This window comes from Pinus tabuliformis, chromosome 6 (genome assembly GCF_031772625.1).
Source record: "Pinus tabuliformis cultivar Carrire ecotype Pingquan chromosome 6, CPIR1, whole genome shotgun sequence".
NCBI lineage: Eukaryota > Viridiplantae > Streptophyta > Pinopsida > Pinales > Pinaceae > Pinus > Pinus tabuliformis.
Genome location: NC_142292.1, coordinates 1,914,015,991 through 1,914,036,068, shown reverse-complemented (window position 1 = coordinate 1,914,036,068; position 20,078 = coordinate 1,914,015,991). Strand labels below are relative to the sequence as shown.

The window sequence follows — 20,078 nt, the reverse complement described above, 5'->3', positions numbered from 1 at the left end:
TTCATGAATATGACTGGTTTTACAGCAAAGATAGGAAAAATCTCAGACCTTCTAATCAAGCAAATTACACTCCTCATTGAATTAATAAGACAGACAAAACGTGATCATTTCTATGACTGGAGCAGCACAAGAGGCTTCAACATAGGATTCAAATAACTTATGCCAGCTATGTTACTTTCATAGGATGTGCTTTTCCACTTATAAGCACAATACAAATTACATCATCTCATTAAACATCCTATTAACTTTTTTTATTTGAACAAGACATGTATAAATATTTATCTGATATCATGGATGTATAGCTCCAGCTATCAGGCTTACAATTTTCCGACATGCCCATCTCTTCAAAGAGCATGACAACCTCCTTAATGTAGCCTGATTAGGCTTTAATCCTGCTTCAGTCATCTCTTTGAAAAAAAATAAAACTTTAGCCATAGATGGTCTCCCTGCCCTTCCTAGTGCAGCAAACATCAAAATAACAAAAGACTATCATTACTAACTAGTAACAACCAGAACATTGCCGAAGTTCGATCTTTTCTCTATCTGTCAACAATAGTAGTGTTTTCATTTTCTACATCAACCATGTATTTGCCTCAATGTTTTCCATAAGATGGCCCCATTAATCACTCATTGTCATTTTAAAATTTTGTCTCAATTATCCCTGTCCTTTTCTATTACATCAAAGCTTTACCAAAAAGGTTCCGTTATATTGATTCTGTTCTCAGGTCTTTCTGTGCTTCTTCTACTGCCATTACTGGACCATCTACCAACACTATCATCAGAAGAATGAATATACTTGCAAGATGATCCCTTACCTGCACTTGGAATACTCAATCTTGAGGATAGATTAACAATTTAGTAAAAGGTCCTGTTCTTGTACCTTTGATTCCTCATGTTTCCTTCTCCAATCTTGGTTGGGTCTTATAGGATACTTTTGTTGTTTAGGCATCCACTTCATATTACTTCTGCATTCCTGAGCTATGTTGCAGGGGAGCGCTCCCCTCGAACCTACTTCCGTAGCGTACTCCAAAGATGATCAAATAAAGAGTGTTACCTTCCTTTTATAGATTTCATGGAGCCTTTTTCCCTACTTCGTGGGTCCCTCACTAAGCCTTTGATTTTCCCTCTCATGCATTTCAAACCATTGGCTTAGGGAGTGTGTATTTCCTTGTGTGGGTGGCTCCCACAAGCTACTAACAAAACCAAAATAACTTACTTCTAGCTCCTAAGTGTTCTAAATAAAATCGAATGGGCCCCATCTCCTCCAAAATTGGCCCCAAAATTTAGAAATTAATCTTGTTCCAAAATAATTTAGGAAGGGGCATTACAAATAGAAGGTTGAGGTGTAGAGGTCTAATCTTGATTACTCATACCCCCTACAACTTTTATAGACAATACTTATTACATTTTACATCAAATAATTATTAAAAGTCCCGACGAGTGGAAAATTTTTTATAATTAAAAAGTGACACTTAGACTCATCCAAATTCTGTGAAACTTTAGAGATGATCTAATATTGTAATATACATTAATTCTAGGCACTAGGACTCACCTAAGACTCTACCATCAAGCCGCACTCTAGCGTTGGGGTATATTTGAAAGAAAAACTCAATTGATTGTAAGTGTTGAAAAACACAAATAATGGGCTGAGGAAAAAAAAAACTCCCTAGAGTGAACTCACTTGCTAGTATAGTCTTAAGCTACCTAGGCCTTTTACATGACTCATTTTCATCATACTATAATCATTTTTACAATATCCCCGCAGGGTTGCGGAATTTGAAAAAAGACAGCTGAGAGGAAAAATAATCTAATGAAGTATGGACATCTGTCTGATCTGATGGTGCATGAATGTCTCTGATGTGTGCCATGACAAAGGAACCTCTGACAAGTCTTCAAATGAAATTTGAGTAGTTAATAAGTATCATCTTTGACATATCAATATTGATTTGGCATGGATTACATCATATATATCAGTTTTTTTCCATATTTATGTGCCATGTGTTTATTTGATGTTGTTTTTGGTTTATATGTTCAAGAAGATGGAAAGGATGAATTTAATTTGCATTCTTTAATGTTTGTAATAGTTTGTCAATTTTTTACCAAATACTTCTAAGAATCTGATGTCAAGACCCTCAACAAGTGTTTTCCCAATGCTGATATTTTCAACAATGATGTGTGTTGACCACTACGTGTCAACGACCCATAGCAATACACCCCCTTTTTTTTGCAAAAGGGATATCGCTTAATCAACGTGTCCGTGCCATTCGACTATCATCATCAGCGTAATCGTGTTATATTGTAAACCCAGTCTGCACGTGTAAATTGTAAATAATCTCAGCAGATCCATGTCATGTATGTAATTGCCTAGGTAAACCTAATTTTCTAGTGATGATCTACGTTCCGGAAGGTTTTTTGTCTCACCAATCCATGATCGGTAGAGTTTTCCTTCAGCCTAACCCCAAAGCCGGAATGGATTTTGTCATTAGAATCTTAGGGGAGTCCTAGTATGTTAAATCGAGTCTATGTAGAAGTGATTTGGGAATAATCCTAACTATTTGGTTAGGTTATTTTATTACAAATTGCTTGATCTACTAGATTATGTTTGTATCACAGAACTGGGTAGTCTATGAGGGTCTATGTCAAATGGGTTTTCCCCCTTGAGATGTAAAAATGTAAGAATCATGATGTAAAATGTCTTGAGGGTTAGAAAAATAATTTATCCTCTCATAAGTCCTAAGTCCTAAGTCCTATGTCCTAGGTAATTTTAAATTTTCCAAAGGCTAAGTTCGAGGGTCCTTTAAAAAATTAAATTTTAAGAGGTCCAGGGACTAAGGTTAAATTATTATTTTGCTAAATTTTGTGCCCTTGGTCCCTAGGGTTAAGTCAAAGTCAAAATTTTGAGGAAATTAATTCAAAAATTAAATTTTTGAATTAATTAAAATGCATTTAAATGATAATTTCGAATTTCCTCATTATTTTAATTTCGACGGATGAGATTAAAATATTTTTTGATCTTCATCAATGGTCGAAATCGCTTTGACAAGATCACTTGAACTAGCTGTTAGGAAATTTTTCTTTAAATAGAAAGTCAGTGGTCAGTTGAGATCATTCGACCTTTGAGTCATGTGCTAAGGAATGTTCTCTTGTAATTTTTTTTCATGTGCAATAAAGAAAGACTTTGGGGTTAATCTCTGTTGGTGTTACTCTGCGGGAAATGTTGTAAGATTGCTTTATTTTCTTGCATAGATTTACTTTCAGCCACTGATGTTAGCTTATTGAAGAGTGATTTAAACACAGGTATCTTGTTTGATCACTAGGGTTTGAATGATAGTTTAATTTCTGAATATAATGGCAGGTATCTCCATTAAATCTGAATTTCACTGTTGTTTTCTCTCTCTATGTTAATGGTTGAATTAAGCTGTGCATTGATTTTGAGATCACCGGGCGTTCGGAAAAGTCTTCAGTTGGACCAGCCAACTCCCGGATTGCATTTTCTGAAGAGCCCAGCTAGTACTGATCCCGGGCTTATCATTAGAATTTAGAATTTTCCTTCTGAATGCATGAAGGGTTTTCTGAAGCACCTCATATTAAGTTTAAAATTTTGAAAATATTTATGTGGCATACTGACAAATCTGGCTATTTAGAGCTTTCAAACTGTGAATATTGTAATTATTTAACTGTTTTTTTTTGTTTTTAGTTTAATCCTTGCATATATTATTTCTGGGTGTTTTGTTTTTTCATTGCAGGTTGCAGAGCTGAAGAGGAGATTTTTGTTTGAAGCCAGATCTAGGCCCTGGAGGGTAAGATCTGGCCTCAAAGTCAGCTTTTGCTGGTGTTTTCTTGAAAAGGTTTCTGAAGAAATTCAAGGTTTTCCAAGCCATTTGTCTATTGTTGCCTGGGGTTTCATTTTCGCAAGAAATTTTTGAAATTTTTTTTAAGGGTGAATGTTGCCCTGCGCATGCAACAGACTCTCCATCCATTTCATGCTTCAGTCTCAATCTCCCCGCGCAGTCGTCACACCCTAGTGCTGCCATCCCTCAATCGCTGCCAGAACCTGCAAACAAGTGGTTGCCTGCTCCATCTACTACGTAGCTCTACGTTTCCCTCTACGCTACCTTTTCCCTTGCGGATCCCTCCTCTGTTGAGCCACCATACTCTCTGAAACCCTCATGCAAATTTCATTGCTCTATTGCTGCCATTGCAGCTTTCGAAACTCCTCCACCGCCATCGAGCTACATCCTTCTGCCAGCATCAGTGTACCTCCATTTCCCTCAACACCATCAAACCTGTCCACGATCAGCCCTCTGCATGTTCATTTCGCTGCTGCCATCGCAATTCCCATCACAAAAATCTTTCACGCGCATCCTTCTCCCTCGCAACTCCCTAACTTCATCACCCCTCAGCTCCTCGTTGCTCCTTACTGCACCCATCTCTCCACATGATCAACCTGACAGCCATCTGCACGCTGCCATTTCACATTTTCCTCCCACGTCGCGAGCAAAACCCTCGAACCTGCACTCCTTCGTCCGTTGTCCCCTTGCCCGAGCTCGCTCCCTATCTCCGCACGCTACTCCCTCGCCACTATGGCTATCTGTGTCCCCCCAACCTGCAACCAAACCCACTGCCTTCGCGCAGTCAACTCCACGTAGTCATATCCCTTGCCTCTGCGCAGCAATCTTCCGTAGTGTCATATCCGCTTCTCTTCGACGCCTTTCAACCTGCGAATTGACAACAAAAAGATTGATTTCTCTATGCGTGGTTTAGTTTAGGATTGGTGCGTTTTAAAAAAAAAATGTGTAAAGTTTTGATTTTGTTTTTTTTTAGTTTACTTTAGGGTTACATGCGCTGGATTTATGAATGTTATTATAGTTAGAACTTAGGGTTAATGTAATTAGTTTTTTTTAGAATTAGATTTTAATAGGTTTTAGTTTAGATATTTTCGATTTTAGTTTCGTTTCATTTTGATTTTAAATTAAATAAGAAAATCTATAAAATATAAAAAATAATAATAATAAAAAATAAAAATTCCCCAAAAGCATAAAAAGGCTTAGTCCTTACTTTTTTTATTTAGTCTTGTTTTATTTTAAAATTTAGTTTTTCTTTATGATTTTGATTTATATTTTAATCATTTAAAATAAAAAATTAAAAATATTTATAAAAAAAAAATAATAATAATAATAATAATAATAATAAAAATAAAAATAAAAAAATTGAAAAAAGACTAATTAAAAATTGGAAATTCCTCTTGATGTCTTTTTTTTGTTGTGGTATCAGTATTCATCATTTGACTATAGTTAAATGTGCTTAAATTTTTATCTGGAGTTTAACTATTGGAAAGTGATAATTTTCCTGGATTTGGTTCTTTAAGCATGCATCTTTTAGTTTTGGGATCTGAAATGGTCAGCGTTTAAATTTTGTGGTTGTTCAAAGCATTTGCATCTTTAGAAATTTAATTGCTGGATCATTGTTAAGTCATTGTGCAATTGATTGTTTTGCTTGGATTATTTAATGCTCGTATTTTTCAAGCAATCGTTAATTATTTCCTAAGCAACAGTGGATAATCATTTACTTGGATCATTGACTCCTTGAGGCACTGGTTGTAATCATTTAAAATTTAATCAAATTCTAAATTTCACCAAGCCTTAATCAAGTATTCGATTGCTTCGCTGTGTCTCCTGAACCCGCTGATTCACAGCTGGTTCTCTTCTATCCCATAGGGTCTACCCCCCTTAGCCTGCTTCAGGGAGACGGCTTAGCCTGCTTCAGGGAGACGACTTAAAGAGAGATCGGGGATCAGGGTGACAGCCCCCAGTCTGAACATTGTCGCAGTGCCTAGACACTCTGTGCGACAACAATGTGCATTGATGTCTTTAGGTTCACTAACAGAATTATGTATTATGTTTACTTTATTGATAATTCGTTAAGCCGTAAATTTACTTTCTGAGGACTAAAGATGATGTTTTCAGCAAGTTCATAGAGTCTAAAGACTCTGTGGAGAATCAAAAAGCATGGAAAAATAAAGGTGCTTCAATGGAGGAAAGTACACCTCCAGAGATTTCTTCCCATGTTGAATTGATGTCTTTATCTTCACTGACAGGATGTATGTGGTATCTTCACTTTATTGATAATTCATCAAGTCCTAGCTTTAATTTTTGAGGACTAAAGATGATGCCTTCAGCAAGTTCACAGAGTCTAAAGCCTTTGTGGAGAATCAAATAATGTAGAAAAACAAAGGTGCTTCAGTCTGACAATGGAGGAGAGTACACCTCCAAATAGTTTCATATCTTTTGTAGGGATGGAAGGATCAAGAGGGAGCTAACAAAACCCTGCAACGCACTGAAGGTTTGGAAAGAAACTCATAGAAAATATTTGGGGAAAATATAAACAAGACAAGCCTTGCAACAGAAAAAACCCAAAACACTCTGAAACTTGAAAACTGTAAAAAAATCAGAAATGTTGAGTATTGAAGATATTTGAATCACAGCTTTTCTAGATTCTGTTTATTTTGCTTAAAGTAGGGAAAGAAATTCGAAGCACCACATTCATTGGCATAGTGAAACCACTATTTAGTATTTATTTTTGTTTAAGAGATTCATAGTGTAGATACGTTGAATGATTTTGACTTGTCCACTAGAATATGGAGCATTTTCTTTGCAATACTCTAAATATTAGGCATTCATAATAACTATTCAATAGTTCCCCAATGTAGGAAGCACTAGAAGTAGATGAAGCATGAGAAAAAAGAGGAATCATAAAGAGTGCATGAGAGGAGGAAAATAAAAGTCATATCAACATCCTCAAATCATGCAAAAAGTCAAATGGGATTAGTGAAAATTCACATTTTAGAGTTAACATTGACAAAGGAAATATGAAAGTTGAAATATATCCAAAGATGGATAAAACAGGGATCGTTGGAGATATCCTTGAAAATGTTACAATTTGAATATTTAATCTTGTTAATTCACCATGGGATTCCTCACTCTTTATAAATGTTTCTTGATAAAGGACAAACAATATGGAACGAACCTAAGAAATACAGAGTTGAGAGAAAGTAAGAAACCAAGTAGTAGGCAACCTTAGGGAATAAAAGCCTCGATGCCCTAGACAAATGGAAAAATACTGAGTTTTATGCACGTAATGTTTACCTGCAATCAAGATTGGTAAGTATGACTTTACAACTCATAAACCCTGCAGGTATAGCAACTCCTCTTCTTTCAAGATAAGATTCAAGAATCGCGGCTTGCCCTCTTGTTTCCTCCACCTAATAAAACCACAACAGAAAAAAACAGAAATCAAAATGCAAAACAAGAGACCTTTAGTAACAACAATAAAAAGCATTATTATTTCACTAAATCCATTCGGTATCTAGCAAGGCAATACTTTTTTTACATAATAATCAAATTCTATTATTATGCTAAATCAAAGCAGATATAGAAATATACAGTCCTCCGGTAAAAATCACAACATATGGAAGAAGAATAGTTGATAAAGAAAATAAATGAAAAATGTTTGAGAAGATCGAAACAGAAAAGTTCAACCAAAAGAGAATCCCAAAGAGAAAATCATTGTAGTTAAAACCTATTCAACACGCTATTGGACAACACCCAGGTGAATCCCAGATTACCTAATATTGCTAAGGGATCATTTCTATGAAACAAAATTCCAATATTTTATGACAACAGTAAACAACAATAAACTAGAGAAACCCTTAAAAGACAACATTGAATTTGTCCACATTGCACTATCAGAGTACAATGATAGCATTTGTATCAAGTACAATGTAAAAAATCAATTAGAATAATGCACACAAGAGAAAGAAATTATGGGTTGCTACAGACTCCTTGTGCAATATTGCTCTTACCCAAAAAAAAAAGAATATACAATCAAATGTTTCACCCATCCACGACAAATACTTATCCCTAAGTCTAAAATAAAAAATTAAAGAAACAAAAGCAAAAGAAGAGAGAGCAATCACAAACAGGGCATATGAGCGAAAGAAACCCTGAAAATTCATCCCAAAGTTCTTCCATGAGAAATTAACCAGGGCCCTGTTACTATTAATATTTTTGTTATTGAATATGAAATTGTATGCAATGATATAAACAGCACGCATTGCTTGGATATTTCATTGGCTGCCTATAGTGACGATGGTAAATTCATGGATGAAGGAAAAATGGGAATTACATGGTTGGCAATACTAGACCACACAGAGCCTTACAAAACTGTGCCTCATGGACACTAGGTTTTTTATAACATCCCCATTACTCTCTTGTTAAATAAAGAACTTCTTTGTTGATGACAATGCCCTGACTTCTTGTCCTATATGTGTGAAATTCCTTGGGCTGCCCACATAATTCTGACCCTTGTTGGATCACATTTGCAAGTCAATCTACAATAGATTGAACATCTTTCTATTCCCCACCCTCAAAAAAACACTATTTAAGAATCTACTTATCCAAGGACCTCAAGGAATATGTTTATGTATTATGAATATAATTCATATAAAAATAATAAATATAATAATAATTAATTGACTAATGGTTAGTTAGTTAGTAATGAAGATGCATGTCTTAGAGACATGACCATTCATGAAATGGCACCTACCTATGGTATATAAGGAGGTCCTCATTCTCATTTGTAATCATCTCATATCTTACATCAATTCAATATACAATAATCAATATACAGTTACATGTCTTACAATGAACATTTATGTCTTTGAAGTATTTTAAAGATTTTCGTTGTGTATATAAATTTTGGTCATTACATTGGTATCAGAGCAACGTTGGCTGATCACCAGGCCTTTGGCCATCAACCTCCCGTCAACCTTGTTGTTGTGTAATTGAAGCGTTTCGCTTAGAGTTTGGAGATTTTCCATATCACCATTTAGGCCTTTGGCCCCAAAAACAAAAATAAGGACTTTGGTGATTGACATTTCAATTATTCTAGTAAAAAAAATATAGTCCGATGTAAATTTTGAAGGAGAACATTCATATATATAAAAAAGTTCTACATTATTGATAAAAAGTGCACGATAAAGTCAAAAGGGAATCTTCCCAAATATCTTAAAACTATACATAAGAAAAGGAAGAGTAGATAAGATTATCTTGACTCTTCATTAAGTAGTTTACAAGCTCGTGGTTTTAGCAACCCATGGTAATTGCCCAAGGTATTTTCAATGTAAAAGAAGAACAAAAGGAATACAAAATCTATTTATGTGAATGGTAAGTTTTACTTTTACATGGAGAAAATTAACAGTCAAAGGCACATAAGTGGACATATATTTTATATGATACCCCAAAGAGGTGAGTAGCCACGTTTCACTAGGGTTGTAACTTTTCAAAAAAAAAAAAAATATATATATATATATATATAACAAAATAAAGAAAAAAAATTATAAAGAAAAAGAAGAGAGTTTAAGAAAAAAACAATTGTTGAGAATATCAAAATATATATATATATATATATATATATATATATATATTAAATTATCAAGGAAGGTTATCAAGTCAAGAAAAATGGAGCCTAATTCGAAAATAATGAAGTAGTCAAGAAGAGTCCCACACAATGATTACTATTTTGGACTAAATGTCCAAGTTGTCTAGATGAAATTGGATATACATATATTTAAAAAAGTGCAATTTACATTGTCCAAGGTGTAGAAGATTATTTAGTACAAAAGATCATCAAGACAATGAGCAGATGCAAATAAAACGATTAAAGGAAGAAATCGCAAAACTTCAACAAAAGAACGAAGCATCAGAGAAGAAATATAAAGATCTCGAAGATCGGTTTCAAGAAAAATCAACAGAAAGCAACGAAGAAATTTGGCATCTAAAGGAGCACAATGAGAAATTACTTTCACAGATAAAAAAGTCAAAAGTTAAGAAACAAAGACTAAAGCAAGAAAAGGAAATTTCTGATAAGGAACTAAAGGAGAATCTATTAGAAAAAGAAAAAGAAAAGTTGTGCCTAAAAACCCTTAATAAAAAATTATTAGAGCAAATCAAAAATTTAAAAGATAAAGAGAAAGATACTAAGGACAAAGTCAACAATTCAGAAAATGGCGAACTTTCACGTCTAAGGAATCATAACCAAGCCTTAGTTATACAAATAAAACAAACACTTAAAAATGACAAGAAATCACTAAATGACAAGTTAGAACAACTTCAAAACAAAGTATTAAAGTCGTTAGTAATTTTAGTCCAATTTAAAGATTAAGGAATAAACACTGATACAGTCGATATCACAAGTAAAGAAGAAAATAAATCTAGAGAAGTTAAAACATATTCAGAAGTTGCAGTTCAAACGATATACATTCCAAATGAAGATTTAGTAGCCAACTCAACAACAACAGAACCTAAAGGAAATCAGGAAGCTGCCAAAATGATAATGGAAAGTCCAACCAAAAGAACTATTTATCGGCATCCGAATCACAAGAGAAAACTTTCCAATCAATCTACGTACCAGTATCACTCAGAACATAAACGACAAATTTATGTTCCCAAGAATGCTGAATTTCGCAGAATCCAGTCCTACAACAACTATTCATCACAAATTTTCACAGATCAGAAGATTCCACAAAAGTTTAATCTAGGATGGTCTGATCCGTTCTAAGTATGACAATTTTGTCTATCACTCAGAGCATCCTATTGTCTTGTAACGACGAAGATGACAGTTCCGCGACGAGCGGAAAAAAGAGATCAAACCTTTCATCAATAAGCTTTAAGGACAAAGCTTCTTGAAGAGAGAGGCAATGTTATGAATATAATTCATATAAAAATAATAAATATAAATATAATAATAATAATTAATAATTAATTAACTAATGGTTAGTTAGTTAGTAATGAAGAGGCATGTTTTAGAGACATGACCATTCATGAAAGGGCACCTGCCTAGGGTATATAAGCAGGCCCTCATTCTCATTTGTAATCATCTCATATCTGACATCAATTCAATATACAATAATCAATATATAGTTACATGTCTTACAATGGACATTGATGTCTTTGAAATACTTTAAAGATTTTCGTTGCGTATACAACTTTTGGTCGTTACAATATGGATGTGGATAACAAGACATTCAAGCAGGCAATGTGTTACATTAACCTGCATAATACTCGCTTCGGATGCCAAAGTCCAACTCAAAGAACTCAGGATTGTCACTTGATGGCTAGGACCAAAGTTCCTTGTGACACTCAAGCTCCCCAACCTCCTACAATTTCCCCCACTGCTCAACATAATCTAAACACCAAAGAAGGTTAAGTGGTTGGAAAGAACACTTGTCAAGATAAGGTGATTGTGATTCAATAAGACTCTGGCAATGTGGCCTCCCAATCCTTTACAGCTAACCAAGGGTAGGCTTCATGCCCCTCAATTGTGGTATAAGTTACTCAGTCGCTCCTTTCAAGAAGCCACATCTAGGAGCTCCAATAGGAGTGCTCAGCCCCCTCCTCTTTGGAACTATGAGGACCCACTCAATACTTGAGGAATATCTTAGGAAATCCTTGCATGGTTATTTTGCTCATATCCAAAACAGCCCAACAACCTCTAATCTCTAGTCTACCAGGTCCAAACTTCCATAAAGGAAATGGAAGGGTCTTCAAATGGTTAGGTTTGTTGATTTCTTTAAGTGCAATAGATGCAAGTAGTAATTTCTAAAACACTGATAATTACTTCTAATGATGTAGATCTTCTTTTAGCAATTTCAGTTTATCATTAAGCAATTAAACTTCAGAAATTCAACCATAAATGCACAAGGATAGTAGAGATCACAATGCACAAAGAGAACACAAGATTTACCCTAGGAAAGCCCACTGGGGAAAAAACCCAGCAACCTTTTCCTTAAAAAAATTCTTTAATTCAACAAGAGATGCACCTAATGCAGCTGGTCAGATTGACCAACAATGCTATGGTCAAACGGTAAACCTATTCAAACAACCCTCTTGTCAAGTTAATCTTCTTCCCTTCAACTTTGGCCCTCTCTGATCTGCATAGACTGAATTTCGACCTCCTAGAATATGCCCAGAAACTCAGTCCTGCTACCTAGAAATTCGAACTACTACCCAAACACTGCCCAGAAGATCACACATGCGAAGTAGACAGAGAGAGAAATATCCTTATGATACATTCATAATTCTTGTTCTTCTTTGCCCTTCTTTTTCTTCTCTAGGATGCCTAGAATATGTCTACTTATGTGACAGGTTGAATGGTGCCTTGTGGAGGAGGTCGAATGCTCTATATATAGCGTTTTGCCTATCTGAATGAGGACTGACTTGACCTGAGGGAGTGCGGACTTGACAATTTTGGAGCCAAAAATTCAAAATTCAAATTTTGAAATTTTCTCTTTTGATACCAACATGAAAAACATGTCTTATAATAATTCTTTCAAGGGCTAAACAATGAAAATGACATGAAGAACATGTCTTACAATTACATTATATATTTCAAGGGCTAAAATACAAATTATGAAGACCAACCATAGCTACAAAATTCAACACTCCCTCTTAGCTAGGGAGGTATTCATAATGACTAGACAAATGTTCTTTTGTTGACAAAGTTCTCTAAGAAAAGGTTAAAACAAAACATCATCACCATAATCAGGTTAACAAATGTGACACATGGTAAAATAATAGCATCAACCAATTACCATAATCTGGTCTAACAACTTTGAGAAATGGTAAGTCAACAACATCAGCGAATTACCATAATTTCGTTCAGTACCTCACACCTATGGTATAGCCTCACCATAATCCTGGTCGGTATTCCTTACACATGGTACATCATTTAGCATCAACTTTTCACCATAGTTTGGGTCTATCTAACACATGGTATACAGACTAGTCTTGATTCACCATCATTCAGGTCAATATCTTTGACACATGGTCAATCTCCAAAGGCCACACTCTATCTGAATAATTCGGGACCTGATGCTAAATGAGCCTGATGCTCTAGGGCCATTCTTCCTAATTCAAGTCAACATACTTGACGCAAGAAGAATGATTGTCCTCTATCGAACCATTCTCCATAATTAAGGTCAATGTACTTAACACAGGGAGATTGTTAGTCCACGATGCCATTTCATCAGCACTCCCTCTCACTGAGAGAGAGATTCTCAACAAGTCCAAGTTTATCCCTGAAGTATACAAACTTTGCTTTGGACAGAGGCTTTGTAAGAATATCAGTTATTTTCTCATCAGAAAAGACATATTGGAGCTTCATTGCTCCCTTCTGCTCCATGTCACAAATGAAGCGGTACTTAATCTCGATGTGCTTCAACTTGTCATAGAAAAATGGATTCTATGCCAGCTTCACGTAGCTTTGATTGTCACAATATATAACGATTAGTTCTTGTTACCACTCAAACTAGCAGGGGACCTAAAGGGGATTCCTAAAGGGTTAAATGCTAGACCAAGGGCAACAAATGGAGACTTAGCCCACTGTCACCTCAGCTAAGGCTCCCTACTATTTACGGAGTTTCACCGATGGTAGGAGATCCAGTATATATGGAATCACAAATGAAGGATAAGTCAACAAATGGGTATAAAATGACCCAAACAATCCCTTTCCAGAAGAAGGTTAAGAATGGAGCTTGCTTGCTTTCTAAGCAAGGTACAATGTCTTCTAGGAAAAGATGTGAGGATTTCAGGGCTAGATTTAGGGAATATGACTTGTGAAAGAGTTTCCAAACCCCTAAAATCCTTATTGAAATTGGTATCCCAGATGGTTCTTAAAGAATTGTCTTTGCAAAGAAGTGGGACCACACTGGACCAAGTGGACCCAGCCCATTAAAGGGGAATAATTTAGCAACCAATCATGTTATTAACCTAGACAAGGATGGGGAAAGGATCAAAACAAGAATTTTCACTGAAAGGTGTCAAATTGATCCTATGAGGCACTAACCTTGTGGATGCTAGAGCAAAGTTTGATCTCGGAGCTAGGGCTTGGGTTATCTCACAATTCCACCGTAGGAATGGCTTCAAAACTAGAGGAGGTCTAGAGGACACACCAACGCAGGAGATCGAACTTTTTGGAGGGCTACTTTGCCAGGCAAATGATGCCCTAGGTAACCCCACTTGGCTAGACCTGGAAAAAGGTGAAAAAGAGTTAAGATTTTGGTGACCACCTCTTGGTAGATCAGTGCCTTCATCTTGGGAGGATGGAGTCTATGGATAAATATGAATGAGGGCCTTGTTTCTTAGTCAAGGAGGCATTGAGACTACCTCGCTTGTCTTCTAGGGCAAAGGGAAGCAACCTTACGGCTTTTATTCTTCGACTTGCAAAAGGTGATGGCTTATCAAGATGAATTCATTGATAGAATTATCCCTAGGGAATTTCATTCTAAAGTACATGGCCCATGCATTGAGAGATGTTATATAGAGACAAAATTCCACAATTTAAGCAGTAAATGCATGCAGCGATTAGCCCTGAAAATAGTGAAATTCTCAATCCAATGTATATGACAAAATAAAACAAAAATAGCATTAAAAGCATGTACTTACATGTAATAGAACATATCCAACCATCCACAATTTGACAATAGAGAAGCTCCAAGATAAGATAAACCAAATCCAAACATCAAAATTCATCCAAAAAGCTCTAATTCATCCTCCAAGAAAAAGTGCGAAATTCTCAAAAGAGAGAAGAGATCCAATCCAAAGTAATGATGATCAAATGAACTCATCTCACTTGTATTTATACACTATTGAGGAGTTCGAATTAGTCTCCTAGGCCTACATAAGCCCCAAAAATAAAATAATGCGCTAGTAACCTAACTTTTGGTGACAAGCCCACCAAACTAGCTCACAAATAAAATAAGAAGCCTCTTAAGAGGTCAAATGACAAATAGTAAATGTCGTAAGGCCCTCCAAGTGGCCTGATGTGGCCCATAGGTGCCATAATGAAGAATAGGACCCTCAAAAGTGATGGACAAGGGGTTGGCCCCTTGTTCTCCAAACAATAAACATGTGGTGCTCCGAGTGGGTGCGGGGGCACAATAATAACATCATGGGTCTCCAAATGAGTCGAAGATGCCTGTAGATCATCTGCAAGGGCTCTGATGATGGTGTAGGTGATGCCACATCATCTTACAAGTCCTAGGTCAACTGCCAAATGTATGATACATCTGTGGGGCTGGTTGGGCAAAGGTGAACCAGGTGCATCTTCCTCGTCCAATAGCTCGAGCAATCTCTGAACATCCTTGCGGATCCATGGAGTGTTGTCTAATGTTGTGGAGGCCCATAGCCCTCAACACACACCCTACATGTGCCAATGTAGCCCTTTGGAGGATTAGGACCATGTATAGGGAGACCAAACCCAAGAAATAGAAACCAAATTATTTTTCAAACCTAGTAGTATGTCGCTAAGATGAACGTTTTCACCTGATCCAGCTCAATGGAAGTCTTCCCAATGCCTTTTACTGCATAATTGTTGTTGTCTCTAAGCTCTACCTTTTGAGATAGTCTTCTTTCCATTAGACTTGTGAGGTTGTCATGGTCTCCCATCATGTGTCTTGAGCAACACTATCTACTAGCCACAAATCATCGTTATCTGCAATAGAACCTGTAAGAGTAAAAATAGAAGTCTTTGTTACCTCAATCTTCTTATATGTTTTTTTTATTGGTAGGTAAGCACCAATGGGGGATTTGAACAAATGACCTATCGCAAGGAGTGCCTTAACAGTGCACCCATTCATCGTCAATCCAAAGCCCCGTGGGCTAGTTTTGTTACCTGAATCTTCATTCTTAGGTTTCTTTGGAATTTCATTGATCTCTACTGTGCTAGCACGTTGTTTTCCCTTTCTCTTTATATCTTTCGATCTTTCAGGACAATAATGTTTATAGTGACCAAATTTGTGACAACGATAGCATTGAACATTTGACATATCTCTCTTGTTGAAGAATCTAGGGCAAAGTAGTGTAGTGTGATTCTTCGTTACTTGATAACAATTTGTGGAGTATTTTTACTTTTCCTTATTAGCTTATTCTTCTTCTTATTATTATTAGTGCATATGTGTGTACTTCATCAAACTACTACCAAAACATAAAAATAAGAACACAAGATGTTAGCTCTCTGCCAGGGCCAAAACCTCTCTTCTCTTGAGAGGAAAACCCTTTAGTGAATTAATTTTATTGAAGCTTCTATTGATCAATGCCAAACCCTACACCCCTGACAAGAATATCCTCCAAGCACAGGTCAAGTCCTTCCCTCTTTCTGCACCTTGTTTCCCAGCACTTTGTTCCCTGGCACTTTTTCCGGCGCTTCGTTCTTCTTTCAATTGTTGATAAGTCTTGTTATACTTTCTCTAGAAGACATGCCTTTGATGAGACCCTTCCCTTATGGTGATCCCTTCACTCTCTTAGCCAACCAATGAACTTTTATGACTGTCAAGGGAGGGTTGTTATGACAGTAGTGTAGCCCTAATTCTCACACGTGTGAGAGGTACCCTAGAGAATTAGGGTCATTTTCCTTCGCTAGATAGATAGGCTTCTTTGCTTGTCTTGGGAGGCCTTGTAGGCCTAGTTTCAAACCCAAACAACACAATATTATGGATTGCTTGTCCCTGTTGTCATATCCGCAAATTTTTCCTCCTCGCATATGTGACTATTTCTAGCCCTAGAAACAGTCCCCTACCTTCGTTGTTCTTCCTCCTTACTTCGCTGCCCTTGTAGACCCTTTACTTCATCTTCCTTCGTTCCTCTTTTGCCTCCTTTCCTTTGCAAATTTCAGAGTTGATTGAGTGCGTTGTATTGGAGTGGACAACCTCTATAAATAGAGGATTGTCCCTCCATTTAGGCCGACTAGAAGGCTGCCTAGTCAACTGTTTGCAGGCCAAATTGAAGAGTAGATTTCAGATGGTTTCTTTGGGGGTATTGCATGCTTGAAGGAGCTTCTTGGTGGTGCCTTAACACAGGAGGAGACTTGACTTTGCTTGGAGGTTTTCTCTTTGACTTTAATACATATTTATACAAGGTGTAACATGCCCTTAAGGTCTTCAACCTTTTTCTTTTGACTATTTAACTCACCTGTAACACTTTAACAAGTGCTAAACCTATTTCAATGAGCAAGAAACTCATTGACATATATTATAAAAATAATACTTCTTTTCTTGAAAAAATACAAATACGAAAAGTGTTGAAAATAGTGTAACTAGGTTCGGTCTTCATTATGTCAAATTATGCATTAATGTATTTTTGTATTAAAAGAATTATTTTGCTCTAATTAAAGGGGCTCAAGACAAGTCATGTAATAAGTGAAGACAACCATGTATTATTTATAAATGTAATGAATGTAAGTCCTTCTAGATCATCAAAGAAATACTCAAATGTGTACCCACAAATTTACTCAAGAAAACCGCTCAAAGGCTATGGATTCACGTCAGCTCAGCTAATTAATCAAAGGAAATGTCGGCCTAATCTAGGCTCACGTCGGCTCAATAAGATGAGAGGGCAAGCCTATTTATAGGCTAAGTGTGGCTTCTCCAAATCGCAATTCAAGTCTGATCTCTCACGTTGAAGGGCAGCAGTCTTAAGATCGAGGAAAGGGAAGGTAGCCACAGCACATGAGGAAGTTTGTCCCCTCATGCGAAGTCACCACCGAGCCTGCTCCTCATCATGGCATACAGATCAAGGTTAGGGTCTTGAATTACCGAACTGTGCGAAGGGTTTGAAGGGCAATTCTAGCCGTAATCAAGACAAGGAGACTATTGTTGGAAAGTGCAAGGGTATCGTAGGAGAGCCCTAACTTCATCCACATACATGCATATGTTCTGAAATCTCGGGTTTCTTCCTTCGCTGTGGTGACAGTCAACATAATTACCTTGTGAACGCCTTGAAGATAAGCCCTATTCGTAACTCAAACATCTACATGTGAAGAAAGGATAGATCGAGGCTAGGAGAGCCTATCCGAACTGTTTTGGTGCAAACAATCATGATGATTCATTGCAGAATTGATCAAGCATGATTGGGTATACATTTTAAGGTATTGTCATTTAATGTTGAAGGCATTTTCTGGATCATGTAACTTCTCAATAAAGGTTCTATAAGAAAGAGTTCAAGGGTTTTTCATCTCAAGTTTTAGAGAGGTTTCTGCCCTGGCATGGTGCCAATATCTTGTGTACTTGTGCATGGTTGATTTTCTTGTTTTGATAGTTGATTGATGATAACACTACATGGTAATAATAATATCTATCAAATCTGAAGGAAAATAATATCTCAAGCAATTATCATAGTAAAGAGAAATAGATCAATTGTATTGCCCTTATTTTCTCAACATGGTATCAGAGGGTAGGAACAACAAAGGGTGTAAAGAGGATCAACTCCCTCATGCAGCAATTAGAAAGTATGGGTCAACATAAGGAAGAACTCGCATTATCTTCTGAAGTGTCGATGGGTGTAGGAAGGCATGGCTTGGGTTACGGATGGGTTGCAGGTAGAAGACCTCATATGAGTGCAGGCAGGATATGGTGGAACTCTCTTTGCAGTCTCGCTCTAAAATGAAGGCACAGTAATGAAGATCACAAAGGAAAAATAATGAAGATCTCGGACGAAGGCACAGTAATGAAGATCACGAAGGCATAGTGATGAAGCTCTCGGACAAAGGCACGGTAATGAAGATCTCGAAGGCACAGTGATGATGGATCTCACACAGTAGTCCTAGCTTATAGATTTGTGCCCTTGTTAACACGTCTACCATCCGCAGTGATTGACGTTGTTCTTGGTTACAATCTCAGAAATTGCAGTTGCAGTCTTGATCATAATATTCGTTGTTGTATCGGCATCAACATAAGGGTGATAATCTAAGATAATGTCACAGTCCTAATAGATATAGTGAAACAGTATGAGAATCTCGACAAGATTGTATTTAGTGATAAAACTCAGATCTAGCACTTCGATGAGTTGCTGTGATGAGGGTTTTGAAAGATCTCTGTGATATATGTATTCAGAACCTTACCTCGAGCATGGACAGAACATGAGATCATTTTAATAGAGAGTGTCTCTTAGTCTCACTGTCTCGAAATGAGATCTCACAGTCTAGAAATATACTCTCGGCATTACCACAAAATGAATCTCGGTGATTCTCGACATATCCATGATCTAAAGGAACTGAACTCGCTTGGAGATAAGGCCGCAGTCAAGGGTAAAGGCCGCAGTCAAAGGTGAAGCCGCAGTCAAGTATGAAGCTGCAGTCATGGAGAGGAGTCGCAGTAAAGGGTAACTGCAGTGATCAAGAGGAAGCCGCAGTCATAACCTAGGCTATATGGAGCAGTAGTAACTTCGATGAGGACGTAGCCATGAGGCAAGTTCTGGGCAAAACATATACTCGAATTGCTGGTGCAGATCTCGGAAAAATGGAGGAGAGGAGATCTCGGATGAGGTTGCAGTACTGGCATGAAGTCTGGGCTAAACATATTCGGCCTAATGGAGATCACTGTGCTATCACAGTCTTGGCTTAAATAAAATGCAAGGATCACAGTGCAGAAAAGAATGTCATCACATCTCAGTAAATCTATTTCATGACAGTCAAGGTATATATATATGTGATGGAAAGAATCTCATAATCCTTACAGTATTCGTATAGCTTCGGTCTCACTGTCTCAGCTTAAGGAGAATCTCAATATTGTCGCTCTCATAATCTCGACATAGCAAGAAACAGTCCTTGCATCAGATCTCGGTGGCAGTCGAGGCACATGGGATAGTTGTGATGTATCTCCAAGTAATGATGCAATGAGAACAGTGATCAAGAGTGACAGCAATTACATTCTCATCCTGTTGTGGTCACAACTGTTAGGATATTCCGACACATAGGAAATAGTTAAGTTTGTTGAAATTTGGTATCGGAGGACAGGTGGTTCCCTTAGGCTTTGATCTTTGGCCTAAGGAAAAGTGTCCAAAAGAATTTAATTTTTCTCCTAAAGTAACTTTATAATTTTTATAAAGTTAAATCTAATTTTAAAGTGACTTTTATAAAGTCAATGAAAAATTAGAAAGGAAAAGTGATTTTGGAAATAAATGACTAAGTGGGTCTTTATTAAAGTGGGGTGAATTAAAAAATAGAAAGTGAGATTTAAAGGAGCATTT

General features: G+C 36.7%; 1 protein-coding gene across 2 annotated transcripts in view; it reads right to left on the bottom strand.

Moving 5' to 3' along the window:
• Positions 1 to 20,078, bottom strand: part of LOC149266840 (plasma protein) — a 278,870-nt gene that overhangs the window by 189,083 nt on the left and 69,709 nt on the right. For both annotated transcript variants that reach the window (XM_089431075.1, XM_089431068.1), the window contains exon 4: positions 7,146 to 7,261. In XM_089431075.1, the coding sequence (XP_089287201.1) occupies positions 7,146 to 7,261 (116 nt within the window). The remainder of the gene's footprint in view (positions 1 to 7,145; positions 7,262 to 20,078) is intronic.